Raw genomic sequence first — 19783 nt, forward strand, 5'->3', positions numbered from 1 at the left:
GCCCCCCTAGGCACAACTATGACAACATAACCAACAAAAACAGGTCACAACTCCTGCAGCTCTGTCGCACGCTGGGTATGTACATAGTCAATGGTAGGCACACCTATAGCTCATCTCTTGGCAGTAGTACTGTAAACTACTTAATCACTGACCTCAACCTAGAGTCTCTCAGATAAGGGTATCAGTGGGCTGACTGTGAACTATCAGATCACATCAAAATCACAGTCTACTTGAACAGAGCAATGCTCAATACTCATGAGGCATCAAAGCCAAAGGAACTGAGTAATATTAAGAAATGCTGTAGATGGAAGGAATGTAGTGTGGAAATCCACCAAAAAACTATTAGGCAACAACAAATTCAATCCCTTCTAGACAACTTCCTGGACAAAATGTTCCACTGTAATAGTGAAGGTGTACATTTGGCAGTAGAAAATGTTAACAGTATATTTGACCCCTCAGCTTCCCTATCTAATCTAAAAAATTCAAACTGAAAACCGAAGAAAATTAACAACAATGACAAATGGTTTAACTTCTTATGGCTGGGTGGCAGTATTGAGTAGCTTGGATGAAAAGGTGCCCAGACACACTGAAGTTTCTAAAACTGTTTGAATGACATCTGTGAGTATAACAGAACTCATATGGCAGGCAAAAACCTGAGAAAAAATTCAACCAGGAAGTGGGAAATCTGAGGTTTGTAGGTTTGCCTATCCAATATACAGTGGGATATTGGTCATTTTGCACTTCCTAAGGCTTCCACTAAATGTCAACAATCTTCAGAACCTTGTTTGATGCTTCTACTGTGAAGAATGAGGGAAGGAGAGCTCTTTGAGTCAGGTGTCTGGCACGAGCTGAACATGCGCGCTCACGTGAGAGCGACCTGCTTTCCATCGCATTTCTGAAGACAAAGGAATTCTCCGGTTGAAACATTATTGAAGATTTATGTTAAAAACATCCTAAAGATTGATTCTATACATCGTTTGACATGTTTCTACGAACTGTAATGGAATTGTTTGACTTTTCGTCTGACCTGCGCGTCATGAATGTGGATTACTGGACTGAACGCGCAAAAACAAAAAGAAGGTATTTGGACATAAATGATGGACTATATCGAACAAAACAAAAATTTATTGTTGAACTGGGATTCCTGGGAGTGCATTCTGATGAAGATCATCAAAGGTAAGTGAATATTTATAATGCTATTTCTGACCTCTGTTGACTCCAAAACATGGCGGATATCTTTATGGCTTATTTGGGCTCTGAGCGCTGTACTCAGATTATAGCATGGTGTGCTTTTTCCGTAAAGTTTTTTGAAATCTGACACAGCGGTTGCATTAAGGAGAAGTTTATCTAAAGTTCCATGTTTAATAGTTGTATCTTTTATCAATGTTTATTATGAGTATTTCTGTAAATTGATGTGGCTCTCTGCAAAATCACAGGATGTTTTGGAGGCAAAACATTACTGAACATAACACGCCAATGTAAACTAACTAACTTTATCGAACAAAACATACATGTATTGTGTAACATGAAGTCCTATGAGTGTCATCTGATGAAGATCATCAAAGGTTAGGGATTAATTCTCTCTCTATTTCTGATTTTTGTGACTCCTCTCTTTGGCTGGAAAAATGGCTGTGTTTTCTGTGACTTGGCTCTGACCTAACATAATCGTTTGTGGTGCTTTCGCTGAAAAGCCTATTTGAAATCGGACACTGTGGTGGGATTAACAAGAAGAGTATCTTTAAAATTGTGTAAAATACTTGTATGTCTGAGGAATTTTGATTATGAGATTTCTGTTGTTTTGAATTTGGCGCCCTGCACTTTCACTGGCTGTTATCATATCAGAAGTTAACTTTTCAGGGATAGGGGGCAGCATTTTCACTTTGGATGAATAGCGTGCCCAGAGTGAACTGCCTCCTACTCTGTCCCAGATGCTAATATATGCATATTATTATTACTATTGGATAGAAAACACTGAAGTTTCTAAAACTGATTGAATGATGTCTGTGAGTATAACAGAACTCATATGGCAGGCAAAAACCTGAGAAAAAATCCAAACAGGAAGTGGGAATTCTGAGGCTGGTCGATTTTCAACTCATCGCCTATTGAAATCCCAGTGGGATATGGATCTGTTTGCACTTCCTACGGCTTCTACTAGATGTCAACAGTCCGTAGAACATTGAATGAAGCTTCTACTGTGATGTTGAGCCGGATGGGAGCTGTTTGAGTCAGTGGTCTGGCAGAGAGCCAGGTCCTGGTCACGCGCATTCCACATGATATCGACTTGCGTTCCATTACTTCTATAGACACAAAGGAATTCTCCGGTTGGCACGTTATTGAATATTGATGATAACATCCTAAAGTTTGATTCTATACTTAGTTTGACAAGTTTATTCGACCTGTAATATAACTTTTTGAAGTTTTCGTCCGAAGTTCGCCTGGACCTGCACGAGCGTTTGGATATGTGTACTAAACGTGCTAACAAAAGTAGCTACTTGGACATAAATAATGGACATTATCGAACAAAACAACAATTTATTGTGAAACTAGGATTCCTGGGAGTGCATTCTGATGAAGATCAAAGGTAAGGGAATATTTATAATGTATTTTCGTATTTCTGTTGACTCCAACATGGCGGAGAAATGTTGTTTCTATCTGAGCGCCGTCTCAGATTATTGCATGGTTTGCTTTTTCTGTAAAGTTTTTTTGAAATCTGACACAGCGGTTGCATTAAGAACAAGTGTATCTTTAATTCTATGTAAAACATGTATCTTTCATCAAAGTTTATGATGAGTATTTCTGTTATTTGATGTGGCTCTCTGCAATTTCTCCGGTATATTTTGGAGGCATTTCTGAACATGGCGCCAATGTAAACTGAGATTTTGGGATATAAATATGCACATTATCGAGCAAAACATACATGTATTGTGTAACATGATGTCCTATGAGTGTCATCTGATGAAGATCATCAAAGGTTAGTGATTAATTTTATCTCTATTTCTGCTTTTTGTGACTCCTATCTTTTGCTGGGAAAATGGCTGTGTGTTTTTTGGACTTGGCGGTGATCTAACATAATCATATGTTGTGTTTTCGCTGTAAAGCATTTTTAAAATCGGACACGATGGGTAGATTAACAAGATGTTTATCTTTCATTTACTGTATTGGACTTGTTAATGTGTGAAAGTTACATATTTCTGAAAAATATTTTTGAATTTCCCGCGCTGCCTTTTCAGCGGAATGTAGTCGAGGGGTTCCGCTAGCGGAACGTGTGTCCTAGAAAGGTTAATGAAGAATGCAAAAACCTAAGAAAGAAATTGAGAAACCTATCCAACCAAAAACATAGAGACCCAGAAAACCTGAGTCTACGCCTTCACTACGGTGAATCACTAAAACAATAACAGAAATACACTACGGAAAAAGAAGGAACAGCACGTCAGAAATCAGCTCAATGTAATTGAAGAATCCATAGAATCTAACCACTTCTGGGAAAATTGGATAACACTAAACAAACAACACAAATAATTATCTATCCAAAATGGAGATGTATGTGTAAACCACTTCTCTAATCTTTTTGGCTCTATAACACAGAACAAACAGCAAAAACATATACATGATCAAATACAAATCTTAGATTCAACTATTAAAGACTATCAGAACCCACTGGATTCTCCAATTACCTTGAATGAACTACAGGACAAAATAAAAACCCTCCAACCCAAAAAGGCCTGTGGTGTTGACGGTATCCTCAATGAAATGATAAAATATACAGACCACAAATTCCAATTGGCTAAACTTAAACTCTTTAACATCATCCTCATCTCTGACATCAATAACTACTGTGGGATATGCGTCAACAGCAACCTTGGGAAAATCCTCTGCATTATCATTAACAGCACACGTATACATTTCCTCAGTGAAAACAATGTACTGAGCAAATGTCAAATTGGCTTTTTACCAAATTATCGTACAACAGACCACATATTCACCCTGCACACCCTAATTGACAAACAAACAAATCAAAACAAAGGCAAAGTCTTCTCATGCTTTGTTGATTTAAAAAAAGCCTTTGACTCAATTTGGCATGAGGGTCCGCTATACAAATTGATGGACAGTGGTGTTGGAGGAAAAACATACAACATTATAAAATCCATGTATACAAACAAAAAGTGTGCGGTTAAAATAGGCAAAAAACACATTTCTTCCCACAGGGCCGTGGGGTGAGACAGGGATGCAGCTTAAGCCCCACCCTCTTCAACATATATATCAACAAATTGGCGAGGGCACTAGAAAAGTCTGCAGCACCCGGCCTCACCCTACTAGAATCTGAAGTCAAATGTCTACTGTTTGCTGATGATCTGGTGCTTCTGTCACCAACCAAGGAGGGCCTACAGCAGCACCTAGATCTTCTGCACAGATTCTGCCAGACCTGGGCCCTGACAGTAAATCTCAGTAAGACAAAAATAATGGTGTTCCAAAAAAGGTCCAGTCTCCAGGACCAAAAATACAAATTCCATCTAGACACCGTTGCCCTAGAGCACACAAAAAACTATACATACCTTGGCCTAAACATCAGCGCCACAGGTAACTTCCACAAAGCTGTGAATGATCTGAGAGACAAGGCAAGAAGGGCATTCAAAAGGAACATACAATTTGACATACCAATTAGGATCTGGCTAAGAATACTTGACTCAGTTATAGAACCCATTGCCCTTTATGGTTGTGAGGTCTGTGGTCCACTCACCAACCAAGAATTCACAAAATGGGACAAACACCAAATTGAGACTTTACATGCAGAATTATGCAAAAATATCCTCCTGGTACAACGTAAAACACCAAATAATGCATGCAGAGCAGAATTAGGCCGATACCCGCTAATTATCAAAATCCAGAAAAGAGACGTTACATTCTACAACCACCTATAAGGAAGCGATTCCCAAACCTTCCATAAAGCCATCACCTACAGAGAAATTAACCTGGAGAAGAGTGCCCTAAGCAAGCTGGTCATGGGGCTCTGTTCACAAACACAAACAGACCCCACAGAGCCACAGGCCACCAACACAATTAGACACAACCAAATCATGAGAAAACAAAAAGATTACTCGACACATTGGAAAGAATTCACAACAAAACAGAGCCAACTAGAATGCTATTTGGCCCTAAACAGAGAGTACACAGTGGCAGAAGACCTGACCACTGTGACTGACCCAAACTTAAGGAAAGCTTTGACTATGTACAGACTCAGTGAGCATAGCCTTGCTATTGAGAAAGGCCGCCGTAGGCAGACCTGGCTCTCAAGAGAAGACAGGCTGTTCACACTGCCCACAAAATGAGGAGGAAACTGAGCTGCACTTCCTGCCAAATGTTTGACCATATTAGAGACACATATTTCCCTCAGATTACACAGATCCACAAAGAATTCGAAAACAAACACGATTTTGATAAACTCCCATATCTACTGGGTGAAATTCCACAGTGTGCCATCACAGCAGCAAGATTCGTGACCTGTTGCCACAAGAAAAGGGCAGAAGAACAAACACCATTGTAAATACAACCCATATTTATGTTTATTTATTTTCCCTTTTGTACTTTAACCATTTGCACATTGTTACAGCACTGTATATATACATAATATGACATTTGTAATAGAGCCATGCCGATTAATTAGGGCAGATTTCAAGTTTTCATAACGCTCGTAAGCATTCATTCAAACAGCACTTTCCTGCGTTTGCCAGCTGCTCTTAGCAATGCTTGAAGCACAGCGCTGTTTATGACTTCAAGCCTATCAACTCCCGAGATTAGGCTGGCAATACTATAGTGCCTATAAGAACATCCAATAGTCAAAGGTATATGAAATACAAATGGTATAGAGAAAAATAGTCAACCCGGCTGAACTTGAAAGGGGTTCCTTCGTTATTTTACTGTTCATGTCTTCCATAGGGAATGTCTTGATCTACTTCAAATAAGGTCTGTTTCGTGTAGGCTTACACCACCTTGCCAATTTGATAACTGTGTAGATATCCATAGGACAAGGTAACTCTGATCAATATTGGCTAAATATAAGCAAAGGGGGGGGAAATGTAGAGTGGATTTATGAAAATATGTTGACAACCGTTACCTTATCCTAGTGAGATTTACACGGGTATCAAAACGTCGAGGCGGTTTAAGCCTGCACGAAACACAGACCTTATTTGAAGTCAATCTAAGAATATCCTATGGAATAAATGAATGAAGGAACTGCTTTTCAGATTTTGCTGGATGGTGTCATGGGAATTATGACTCACACTTGGTAGTCAATTCTTACCATGCCCATTATTAAAATAGGATTTCCTGCATATAGAAATGACAGTTTTTGGTTTTCAACATTCATCACAGGTAACTTAAACTCTATTTTTATTATTCAAACAGTTGAGAGTATTTGTGTCGCATAAGCACTCTTCAGTATCCTTGTCACTTCAGAGAGCTGTATGTGCGAAACGATTATATACATTTTACAGATGGCAGAGAAAAGCAGTGGGACTATTACATTGAATTGGCACCAGGGAAAGCAAGGTGTCTTATTTGTGATAAAGATGTAAGCATGGGGTCAGCAACAACAAAATCTAAAAATACCCCTAACCTGTGGAATCACCATAAGAACACCCATCCAAAAGCCCATAAGGAAGCAATGATGAAAAAAAAGCAAACGCAAATTATTCACAAGGAAAAAGTGATACGGACAGTTCACAGACATCGCAGGCTATAATCTTACAACTTTTTAATAAACAAGCAAAATGGCAGGACAAAGACCCAAGAAGATGGATGATGCAATTATTAAGATGATTGCCACTGACAACCAGCCATTCACAGTGGTGTCTGACGTTGGTTTTCAGCGGCTGGCGACTCTTGCTGAACCCCGGTACAGGATTAAAGACGAAAAATTCCTTCGCACGGAAATACTAGATAAAAACACATGAAAGAGTTGTGATGAAAGTGAAGAATCTGGTGCCACCAGTCAACGCTCCACACATGGCATTCACAACTGACTGCTGGTCAGGCACTACAAAGTCCCTGATGAGCCTTACTGGACATTTCATTGACAATGTTTGGACAAGAAAGCAGGTTGTGCTGAATGTCAAGACTATCACTGGATCACACACAGGAAACTACATCAGAGAGATGTTTTTGACCATGTTGGAATACTGGGAAATCCACACAGAACGTGTAGTGCTGGTCCTCAGGGACAGTGGGGCAAACATGGTGAAAGGTATGAGACTGGCAGAGCTTCCAGACTTCAGCTGCAGTGCACACACCCTACAGCTTGTAATCAATGACAGCCTATCCAGTAAGAGAGCTGTGCATCTTACTTTGATCACTCTGTACTGGCCAAACAGAGGCTGAGGGCCATTCAGGAAGAGCTTGGCCTTTCCAAACACAGCATCATCCAAGCAGTTCAAACTCGCTGGAACTCAACACTACACATGTTGCAGAAGATGTTTGAACAGAGGCACTGAATGTGTATGCAGGTGAATACGGACACATCAGCAGTTTGTCTGCTGCACAGTGGGACATTGTCTCTAACCTAATTGAGACTCTGGCCCCTATGGAGGAGGTGACACTGGAGATGAGCCACTCCAACTCTACAGCCGCATGCCTCATCCCCAGTGTGTCGGTGCTGAAGCTGATGCTACAGCAGGAGGGTTCTTCTACTCAAGGCATCAAAACAACACGGAAGACCATGTTGGACAGTCTGAGAAGGAGGTTCTCCAAGGCCGAGGAGACAAAGTGCCTGGTGCTGACAACTGTCCTGGATCCACGTTACAAGAGCTACGCCTTCACCTCAGGGACAGCACTAGAGAATGCAAAAGAGTGGCTGAAGGAGGAGTCTGACCTACTAAGGAAACCAAATCCCAGAGCCACAGCAGATGGGACGAGTAAAGAGGAGAACACAGATCCAGGTGCAAAAAAAGCAGAGAGTCCGGATAGATCAGCCACCCAGTCTGGTGGACAGCCTCTACGCTAGAATCCTTGGAAGCCAAGAGGGCAGGGCTGAAGTCCAGTGCAGTTTTGAAATTGAGTTTGAGCGTTACCTCACAGAGCCTGTCATTGACAGAAAAAGCGGCTTGCCTTTGGAGTGGTGGAAGCATAATGAGGACAGATTTCAATCACTCGCTCCACTGGCAAAGAAGTTACCTCTGTCCCTCACCGTCTTCGGTCCCAAGCAGAGAGAGTGTTCAGTGAGGTGGGAATACTTTATGATAAGCAGAGGAGCTGACTGACAGGAGAGCATGCAGACAAGCTCTGCTTTCTGCACTACAACATTAAACTTCTTAACTGGGAATATTGAAGACCCACGAAAGCTGGTGGTTCCTTTTAACATATGTTCTCATGTTCTGAGCAAGGAACTTAAACGTTAGCTTTTTTGAAGAAAAAAATGTACATGGCACATATTGCACATTTACTTTCTTGTCCAGCACTGTTTTTTTGCATTATTTAAACCAAATTGAACATGTTTCATTATTTATTTGAGACTAAATTGATTTTATTTATGTATTAAGTGACAATAAAAGTGTTCATTCAGTATTGTTGTAATTGTCACTATTACAAATGGGCTTTTTTTGGTCCTCCAATAAATCGGTATCGGTGTTGAAAAATCATTATCGGTAGACCTCTAATTTGTAATGTCTTTATTCTTTTGGAACTTCTGTGAGTGTAACAGTAATTTTTACTGTTCATTTTTAATTGTTTATTTCACTTTTGTATATTATCTACTTCACTTGCTTTGGCAATGTTAACATAATGTTTCCCATGCCAATAAAGCCCCTTGAATTGAATTCTGAGAGGGAGACAGAGGGAGAGAGACAGAGAGGGAGAGAGAGGGAGGGAGACAGAGAGGGAGAGAGAGGGAGGGAGACAGAGAGGGAGAGAGAGGGAGGGAGACAGAGGGAGGGAGACAGAGGGAGGGAGACAGAGGGAGGGAGACAGAGAGGGAGACAGAGAGGGAGACAGAGAGGGAGGGAGACAGAGAGGGAGGGAGACAGAGAGGGAGGGAGACAGAGAGGGAGGGAGACAGAGAGGGAGGGAGACAGAGAGGGAGGGAGACAGAGAGGGAGGGAGACAGAGAGGGAGGGAGACAGAGGGAGGGAGAGAGAGGGAGGGAGAGAGAGGGAGGGAGAGAGAGGGAGGGAGACAGAGAGGGAGAGAGAGGGAGGGAGACAGAGAGGGAGGGAGACAGAGAGGGAGGTGGGAAGTGAATCCTTTCTCAAGTCACTGTATAACATTAGGTCTATAACATTAGGTCTATAACATTAGGTCTATAACATCAGGTCTATAACATCAGGTCTATAACATTAGGTCTATAACATTAGGTCTATAACAAGGTAACAGGACCTACAAACATACATTGACATCAAGGACTCTGGCTGTGAGGTTAAAAACCAAAACCACCCAGCCAGAACATTGAACTGCAGTAGCTGTTAATATAGGCCATTTAGCAGACATTTTTATCAAACGGCATTATTACAATAGGACTATCGTTACAATAGGACTATCACCACAATAGGACTATCACTACAATAGGACTATCACTACAGTAAGACTATCACTACAGTAAGACTATCACTACAGTAAGACTAATAGGACTAATACAGTTGAAGTCGGAAGTTTACATACACTTAGGTTGGACTCATTAAAACTAGTTTTTCAAACACTCCACTAATTTCTTGTTAACAAACTATAGTTTTGGGAAGTCGGATAGGACATCTACTTTGTACATGACACAAGTAATTTTTCCAACAATTGTTTACAGACAGATTATTTCACTTAATCACAATTCCAGTGGGTCAGAAGTTTACATACACTAAGTTGACTGTGCCTTTAAACAGCTTGGAAAATTCCAGAAAATTATGTCATGGCTTTAGAAGTTTCTGATAGGCTAATTGACATCATTTGAGTCAATTGGAGGTGAGGGCCCAAAAACGTTTTTTTGTTGCATCAAAACATGCAATAAATCCCTGCTAGGGGAAAATGCAGGTTAACTAAGAATATGATCTACATGATCAGTCTGTGTGTGTAAAATAAAAAGTGGTTAATGTGAACCTAACTCACAGCTAAACATTTTTAAAGCAAGCAATCCAATGTTATTTGTTGCCTAGACTTTACTGCAAATAACACTCAAGTCAAACAATACACTAATATTGCAGTTAGCCATGACAGCCTTTATAATAGAAGGCTTGTGGCCACACACATCTAAATATTTCACTTGGGGGAGAAAAAAACAAACAAACATCTTAAAGTAGAAATAGAATGAAACAAACAGGCATTCTATGTTTGCTCTATTATAGTGGCCATTATAGTAGACATCGATCAAGTGCACAACACTACAAGTGTGCAAAAATAACATTCACAGAGTTAAAAATGTAATAATCGTCCCTCACTCACATATGTGTTACTGTCAAGTTCAACACAACAAAAGCAATATCTTTGGGCTACACTTCAGGTTATTACATTGTACACTTTCTGCCTGTGGACACCTGTTCTACAATGTGCCAGCAGAGCATGATACCCTTTGTTGGCATAATTGATCTCTTTCAGGCAGAGAGTACACCTGGCATACCCCTTTTATCCACTGTATTGAATAAGTGAGAAAGAGGGAAAGTGTGTGGTGTTCCTTTCACCTCTATAGTGGCATCCAGCTTAAGCCAGGCCCAGCTCCAGCTACACTTGATCCCTGAATCCACTTGTTCAACAAGCAACACCTCATTTTCACCTAATTCTCTCATTCTGAAAATTAACCACATACTGTAGAGGGAAAACATTAGTTCACAGACAGTTAGTTAGTTCTTTAGCGATTTAACTAGTTAACATTTCACAGATTGCCAGGGTCCAGTAAGCAACTAACGCGCTATAACTTGAGGAAGGGCAAGGAGTCGTATACCAGTTAATACTATAGCGAATTGGTTAGGTTACTAATGTTAGCTTATCTGATGTTGTAACGTTAGCTAGCTAACGTTAGCTGTGACTTTATTAGAATGTTGCTCAACCTTTCTCTGGCTAGCTAACGGTGAATTCCATCCAGCTAGCAAGATAACATTACTTAAAAACACTAACAATACTTGTTCCACCACACTTTCCAAATGCCAGTTGTTTTTCGGTTACAGCTCATGAAGTACGCTTCCTCACCTTCTCACCCCCGTCTCCGTGGTCAGGCTTCTCACCTACCTCTTCGTTATCGTCCAGGGGACGCGCTGCTGTAACTGTCAAACTGCCTTTCTACTCTCTGCTGTCTTCCCAGAGCGCACGCTGATGCTGTAACTAGCAAATTGGTTGTCTTGGATGCAGACAGTATAGCGGCAAACGTGCATCACTTGTTCGCTTACAGCCAGTAGTGATCCAAAGCACCCCGACCAAACTTTTTCCCATCGGATATACACTAATCAGGTAGGTCCCCTATTTTGGATTAAAAACGGCAATTTTCTCCTAAAGGTGACTCGTTTGCATCCCTGATCATTATTAGAGGTACGTAGAAGACGGCAGGGCGAGTGTTTGAACATTAACTAAAGTATCATTATTAGAGGTATGTAGTGTTAAGGATAGTGTTGAATACCTCTCTCTACACAATAGAGGTATCTACTCGATTTGTGGACAGTGTAGCAGATTCTACACACACTAGAGGTATCTACTAGACTTGTGGACAGTGTAGAATATTCTATACACACTAGATGTATCTAGTAGATTTGTGGACAGTGTAGAACAGTACTGACCTGTTGTACACCCTCTCCTCCTACATCTCTGAGCTGGTGGATCCCAGGAACACTGCCGATCTTGTCCACCTCATCAAGAAACACTATGCCTATTGTACAGGGAAACCACGGAATAAAACACAACTTTATCGTCTAATGGGAATCAGAAATGGGTCTTTTTGCTGTCCTAGATTATTCCCAACTCCCAAGAGACGGACACACAGAGACGGACACACAGAGACGGACACACAGAGACGGACACACAGAGACGGACACACAGAGACGGACACACAGAGACGGACACACAGAGACGGACACACAGAGACGGACACACAGAGACAGACACACAGAGACAGACACACAGAGACAGACACACAGAGACAGACACACAGAGACAGACACACAGAGACAGACACACAGAGACAGACACACAGACAGACACACAGAGACAGACACACAGAGACAGACACACAGAGACAGACACAGTACAAGAGGCAGGAAACAGCACAGGGTCAGCTGTAGAACAACACCCTGGAGCAGGTTAGCTCAGTAAAAAAGTAGTTGTGATGTTCAGTTGAAAGAGCTCTTTGCATACTGTTCCAAAAGAGCAAAATGAGCGGTTAGAGAGATGAGCCAGCAACCACAGGGTTGCCCGTTCGAATCCCGGGTCTGACAAGCAAAAATCTGTCGGGAAGTGACCTGGCAACCGAAGGGTTGCTGGTATCAACTTCTAGATGCCATTGCCTGCCATTGTGCCCATTGAGCAAGGCACTTTACCCACCACAATAACTGCTCCACGGGCACCCAGTAACTCTCCAACCTGTATGTGTCTCTTTCGGAGGGGTAAGGACAAAACCATATATTGTTCAAAGGGGCTTATGTAATTAGGAAGTTGCATAATAACATTAGAGAACACAGTCCAAATGTAGTTCCTGTTTCATCATACTAGTGCTTGTAAAACAGAGGTCTATTAAAGAGATTATCCGGTACTTTTGTATACTTTTAGCCAGTAGATCTGAAAGTAGCATACTACGTCACATATGTGCAGATATATGCACCACGTCATTGCTCTCTCTCTCTCTGCTGTGTCCACTGAGCCGTTGGGCCCGCCCTGCAACCTCATTGGATAACGCTGGGCAGGACTCTTGCTAGCTGTCACTGCAATGCGAGGGGCCGAAGCTCATTGGCTAGAACTCGAATTGCTAGGGGACTGGCCCACGCGGGGGGAAATGTAGGGAAAATTGCACATCTTCAAGAATACAGTTACTTTTAAACTAGGGATTTGGTGGCTAATTGAGGTAAAACAGTAATTCTCCTCATAGATTATCCATGAACTACACATTGACACATCCAGCCCCAAAAGCGAGATATTTTCTTAGTCGCCATAGTACCGGAGCATGTCTTTAAACAGTCCTAAAGAACCCAGAAAACAGAGTTTGTGATTCACCCACCTTGCTGTGCTTTATCCACAGAGTAGTTGGCATCCTGCAGCAGCTTGGCAATAACAGACTCAATATCCTCCCCCACATAGCCAGCCTGGGTCAGGGTGGTACAATCACAGATGGCAAAGGGTACATCTAGACACTTGGCCAGGGTCTGGGCCAACAATGTCTTGCCTGGGAAAGTATAGTAAAGAATGTGTAAGGACACTGTCCACAGCACAAGGTGCACCTGTGTAATGATCATGCTGTTTAATCAGCGTCGTGATATGCCACACCTGTCAGTTGGATGGATTATCTTGGCAAAGGAGAAATGCTCACTAACAGGGATGTAAACAAATTTGTGCACAACATTATTTAGAGAAATACGATTTTAGTGCGTACGGAACATTTCTGGGATCTTTTATTTCAGCTCATGAAACCAACATTTTACATGTTGCATTTATATTTTTGTTCAGTGTAGATAGATAGATGACAGCCAGACAACCCAGTGCATGAATCAAATGGATTTGCATATGAATGGAGTGGAAATTAGCTGCCTTTGAATCTGTAAGGTAAATCACTTTAATGTTTCAAGCAGATTACACATCTTCTCGCAAACGTCCTGCCTGGTTGGCCCTGTCCGGGGGTATCTTCGGACGTGGCCGCTGTGTCCCCCGACTCTCTCAGCCTCCAGTATCTATACTGCAATAGCCTATGTGGCGTGGGGCTAGGGTCAGACCGATTAATCTGGTGAAATTCTCCTGTCTTATCTGGTGTCCTATGTGAATTTAAGTATGCTCCCTCTAATTCTCGCTCTCCCTAGGACCATGTCTCAGGACTACCTGGCCTGACGACTCATGGCTGTCTCCAGTCCATCTGGTCGTGCTGCTGATCCAGTTTCAACTGTCCTGCCTTTGGCTGTGACCAAATCTCGCTTAAGGCCCTCAAAATGCTGAACACTACCCAAATCAAATCAAATGTTATTGGTCACATACACATGGTCAGCAGATGTTATTGGTCACATACACATGGTTAGCAGATGTTAATGCGAGTGTAGCAAAATGCTTGTGCTTCTAGTTCCGACAATGCAGTAATGTCTAACAATGAATCTAACAATTTCACAACAACTACCTTGTACACACAAGTGTAAAGGAATGAATAAGAATATGTACATATAAATATATGGATGAGCAATGGCCGAACGGCATAGGCAAGATGCAGTAGATGGTATAGAGCACAGTATATACATATGAGATGAGTAATGTACCCTGTCTGTAACTAAAAATAAATGGTATCAAAAATGAATTAGAAGTGCCTTGGCTTTTTGTCCCAGGATATTGAAGGTACGAGCCACAACGCATTTAGTTCTTCTCACACTGATGCCAGAACTGGTTTGATGACGTCACGAGTAGTCTACTAACCTGATCCGGTGGGGCCTAGCAGCACGATGTTGCTCTTCTCCAGTTTAATGTCGGTGTGTGTGGAGTCTAACACGTCCCCGCCTCTCCTCTCCTGAGGAGCCTGCTGAGTGGCCTGTTGCTGCATGGAGGCTCCCAGAGCGTTGCCATGGGGACTGATCCCTGCTATTTGAAGGAGTTCTATAATGACAAATGTAAACAAACAGTCGTATTGTATATTTGGGTTCAGATTTGGCAGCAGGACAGTGGTGAATTCTAACCTGGTCCCAGATCGGTTTGTTCTCTTGCCAAATGTCAACTCCAACTGTCATCCTTGTCAAGCTTCTTCGGCATGACTGGTTCCATAAGGAGTTGGCGAGAGTGCAGAAAAAGACTGGCACTCATGCTAGAGGAATCCATTTTGGGTCAATGTTTCCCATCTCGCATGGCAATGACCAGGCGATAAAATGTAACTTTTCCAAACAGGCTATGCAATGTTGACCTACTCTCTGAGATCTGGAAACTTAAGTTGTATTAAAAGTTTGTAATGTATTAATGAATTGTGTTATAAATGTATAATAAGTTTGTGTCTTGTTTTTTAAAAAGTTTTCCAGGCATGATATTGCATAATCTAGGCTCTCTAGTTATAATGTGAAGTATCAGTAGTGGTGCTGCCTGCTGCATTACAGCAATAGGTCCAAGTTCAATCTAAAAATACATGCACCCTGCACTGCTCAACTGAACTGGGAGCCAGTGTGGCGTTACCGAAATGAAGAAACGCAGACCTGGGTTCAAATAGTATTCAAAATAATTTCAAATACTTTATATGTGCTTGATTGAGCTTGCCTGGTTCAATGGAACCAATAGAATAGTCTTAAAACTGCAAACCCCTCCCATCTGGCACTCCAGGTAGGCTAAAGCAAACGCTCAAAGTATTTGAAAGATCTCAAATAATATTTGAACCCTGGTGTGAATGAGGAGAGCAGGGCCGAAGGCTGGGATAGATAGCAAGACTACAAATGTATTGTCTGGGTCATTGGGACACTTTATCTGTCCAGCATGGCGACTAGCTACACCGAGTTCACAACGTGCACACAGATTATATATTACGAGGGCTGGGAATTGCCAGGGACCTCACAACACTATATGATCACCATACTGAGGGTCCTCACCATACTATATTATCACCATACCATAGTATCACCATACCATATTATCACCATACCATAGTATCACCATACCATATTATCACCATACTGAGAGACCTCACCATACCATATTATCACCATACCATAGTATCACCATACCATATTATCACCATACCATATTATCACCACACTGAGGGACCTCACCATACCATATTATCACCATACCATATTATCACCATACCATATTATCACCATACTGAGGGACCTCACCATACCATATTATCACCATACTGAGGGACCTCACCATACCATATTATCACCATACCATATTATCACCATACTGAGGGACCTCACCATACCATATTATCACCATACTGAGGGACCTCACCATACCATATTATCACCATACCATATTATCACCATACCATATTATCACCATACTGAGGGACCTCACCATACCATATTATCACCATACTGAGGGACCTCACCATACCATATTATCACCATACCATAGTATCACCATACCATATTATCACCATACTATATTATCACCATACTATATTATCACCATACTGAGGGACCTCACCATATCATATTATCACCATACTGAGAGACCTCACCATACCATATTAACACCATACCATATTATCACCATACTGAGGTACATCACCATACCATATTATCACCATACTGAGAGACCTCACTATACCATATTATCACCATACCATTATATCACCATACCATATTATCACCATATCATATTATCACCATATTGAGGGACCTCACCATACCATATTATCACCATACTGAGGGATCTCACCATATCATATTATCACCATATTGAGGGACCTCACCATACCATATCACCATACTGAGATATTATCACCATACCATATCATCACTGTGCTGTGCTTTGGCAAAGTGGGTGGGGTTATATCCTTCCTGTTTGGCCCTGTCGGGGGATATCATCGGATGGGGTCACAGTGTCTCCTGACCCCTCCTGTTTCAGCCTCCAGTATGCTGCAGTAGTTTATGTGTCGGGGGGCTAGGGTCAGTTTGTTATATCTGGAGTACTTCTCCTGTCTTATCCGGTGTCCTGTGTGAATTTAAGTATGCTCTCTCTCATTCTCTCTTTCTCAGAGGACCTGAGCCCTAGGACCATGCCTCAGGACTACCTGGCATGATGACTCCTTGCTGTCCCCAGTCCACCTGGCCGTGCTGCTGCTCCAGTTTCAACTGTTCTACCTGCGGCTATGGAACCCTGACCTGTTCACCGGACGTGCTACCTGTCCCAGACATGCTGTTTTCAACTCTCTAGAGACCGCAGGAGCGGTAGAGATACTCTTAATGATCGGCTATGAAAAGCCAACTGACATTTACTCCTGAGGTGCTGACTTGCTGCACCCTCGACAACTACTGTGATTATTATTATTTGACCATGCTGGTCATTTATGAACATTTGAACATCCTGGCCATGTTCTGTTATAATCTCCACCCGGTACAGCCAGAAGAGGACTGGCCACCCCTCATAGCCTGGTTCCTCTCTAGGTTTCTTCCTAGGTTTTGGCCTTTCTAGGGAGTTTTTCCTAGCCACCGTGCTTCTACACCTGCATTGCTTGCTGTTTGGGGTTTTAGGCTGGGTTTCTGTACAGCACTTTGAGATATCAGCTGATGTAAGAAGGGCTATATAAATAAATTTGATTACCACACCATTCTATATGTATTGCGATTCGATGTTCCAAACATATTGGTCATCATATTATGTCTGTTGCAGAGGGACAAGAGAGAGTCATGGAAATAAAAGTGCTGAAATCTAATTGGCTCCCTATTTCAAAAGATGGAGAACATGTTATGAAGATTTGGTGCAGGTATAGCCAACTAGTGCAAAAATAATATTGCGATATTGTCAAAAAAAACAATAAGATATAGTATATCATTAAAACAATATCCCGATATGTAACTATCGATTTTTTCCACCACCACTATTTATTACCGTAAAATCATAAAATGGCAAATCATTTATGAAATAATTCATCTAACACACCCGCAAAACGACAAGTCATTGACAAGAAGATACTATAAGTTTGTCTGTAAACTTTGGCATTTGAGCAATTCTTGAAAATCAAAAAGTGACATGTTTAAAATAGCCAATGATACGGAGAAAGCTATGTAAGGAGGACCAATCAAATCACTTACTTGTGAATCTGTACTCATCCTCCCGTCTTCTGGTCTCTAGTTCTACAGAGGATGACATCATCATTATTATCACTAAAGGCCTGTAAGAGAGTATCAGATTCCACTGTTGATTCTTGTCGTTATCATCTTGTTAAATCCATTATCATCGTCCATTTAAGATGTTGAGCGTGGGTATAAAAGTAAATCATTAAACAAATGCCAAATTATACAGACGAGAGCACCTTGGGAGGTGACTGACATCTGAACAGGAGTTTCAGCACATTCTAGAAAACAGTGGTTGGTTCTTTGTTCATAATAATGAAAGTATAACACTGTTGCCTAATGAAATTCTACTATTCTGATGTAAGCAAACTTAAAAATTAGACCGGTCTACTTTTTCTGGAAACCCTGGAGGGGGGAGGGGTGATTTACTATTTTACCAAGTGTTCAACCAAATGACTGTAGCTGACTGACCTCATGGTGTGAACGAGGCCTGTTTCTAACCAACAGTAAACTGTACTACTGACCTCGTGGAGTGAGCGAGGCCTGTTTCTAACAGTAGACTGTACTACTGACCTCGTGGAGTGAGCGAGGCCTGTTTCTAACTAACAATAGACTGTACTACTGACCTCATGGTGTGAACGAGGCCTGTTTCTAACTAACAGTAGTCTGTACTACTGACCTCATGGTGTGAACGAGGCCTGTTTCTAACAGTAGTCTGTACTACTGACCTCATGGTGTGAACGAGGCCTGTTTCTAACTAACAGTAGTCTGTACTACTGACCTCATGGTGTGAACGAGGCCTGTTTCTAACTAACAGTAGTCTGTACTACTGACCTCATGGTGTGAACGAGGCCTGTTTCTAACAATAGACTGTACTACTGACCTCGTGGAGTGAGCGAGGCCTGTTTCTCCACCTCCACCTGTCTGCTCCCAGCAGGGATGTTGTTGTAGATTCTCTTGTAGTGATTATACACAGCTACCGCCAGCACCTTCTTAGCATAGGACTGACCCACTACGTACTTGTCCAGGTAGGCATAGATCTGAAAGGCAGGTTCATCGACTATAAGACAATATTACGTGGTCATACTTGCTCTTCATGACAAGTCTAACAATACATGAACTGTATCATAATGCATTATAAACTGGGTGGTTCGTGCCTAGAATGCTGATTGGCTGGCAGCTGTGGTATATCAGACCATATACCACAGGTATGACAAAACATATATTTGAACTGCTCTAATTATGTTGGTTACCAGTTTATAATAGCAATAAGACACCTGAGGGGTTTGTGGTATATGGCCAATGTACTCCACGTTGCGTCGTCGTACCTAAGAACAGCCCTTAGCCGTGGTATATTGGCCATATACCACACCTCCTCGGGCCTTATTGCTTAATGACAGCACAAGGTATACATGGAGCATTACCATAGTCATTCCTGTTAAAAGATAATCATTACATCATAGAAACTAGAACCAGTTGTTGCTTGTTGTCGTTGGTGCTCGTACCTTTTTGGGTGGCGGGGGAGGTTTTTGGGTGGTGGGGGAGAATTTCTGGGTGGCGGGGGAGGGTTTGGTGAGGCGGGGGAGGTTTCTGTGCGGCGGGGGAGGTTTCTGTGCGGCAGGGGAGAGTCCCTGGGTGGCGGGGGAGGGTTTCTGGGAGGCGGGGGAGAATTTCTGGGTGGCGGGGGAGGGTTTCTGGGTGGCGGGGGAGGGTTTCTGGGAGGCGGGGGAGAATTTCTGGGTGGCGGGGGAGGGTTTCTGGGTGGCGGGGGAGGGTTTCTGGGTGGCGGGGGAGGGTTTCTGGGTGGCGGGGGAGGGTTTCTGGGTGGCGGGGGAGAGTCCCTGGGTGGCGGGGGAGAGTCCCTGGGTGGCGGGGGAGGGTTTCTGGGTGGCGGGGGAGGGTTTCTGGGTGGCGGGGGAGGGTTT

At 42.3% G+C, this 19783-nt stretch overlaps 1 protein-coding gene across 3 annotated transcripts in view; it reads right to left on the reverse strand.

The window, feature by feature from the left end:
- The window catches only part of LOC120052324 (ATP-dependent Clp protease ATP-binding subunit clpX-like, mitochondrial), a 35164-nt gene that overhangs the window by 9855 nt on the left and 5526 nt on the right, over positions 1-19783 (reverse strand). For all 3 annotated transcript variants that reach the window (XM_038999167.1, XM_038999168.1, XM_038999169.1), the window contains exons 6-10: positions 18742-18898; positions 17877-17918; positions 14557-14733; positions 13166-13330; positions 11736-11824 (exon numbers count right to left, since the gene is read on the reverse strand). In XM_038999167.1, the coding sequence (XP_038855095.1) occupies positions 11736-11824; positions 13166-13330; positions 14557-14733; positions 17877-17918; positions 18742-18898 (630 nt within the window). The remainder of the gene's footprint in view (positions 1-11735; positions 11825-13165; positions 13331-14556; positions 14734-17876; positions 17919-18741; positions 18899-19783) is intronic.

The sequence above is a fragment of the Salvelinus namaycush genome, chromosome 8 (assembly GCF_016432855.1).
Source record: "Salvelinus namaycush isolate Seneca chromosome 8, SaNama_1.0, whole genome shotgun sequence".
Classification (NCBI taxonomy): Eukaryota; Metazoa; Chordata; class Actinopteri; order Salmoniformes; family Salmonidae; genus Salvelinus; species Salvelinus namaycush.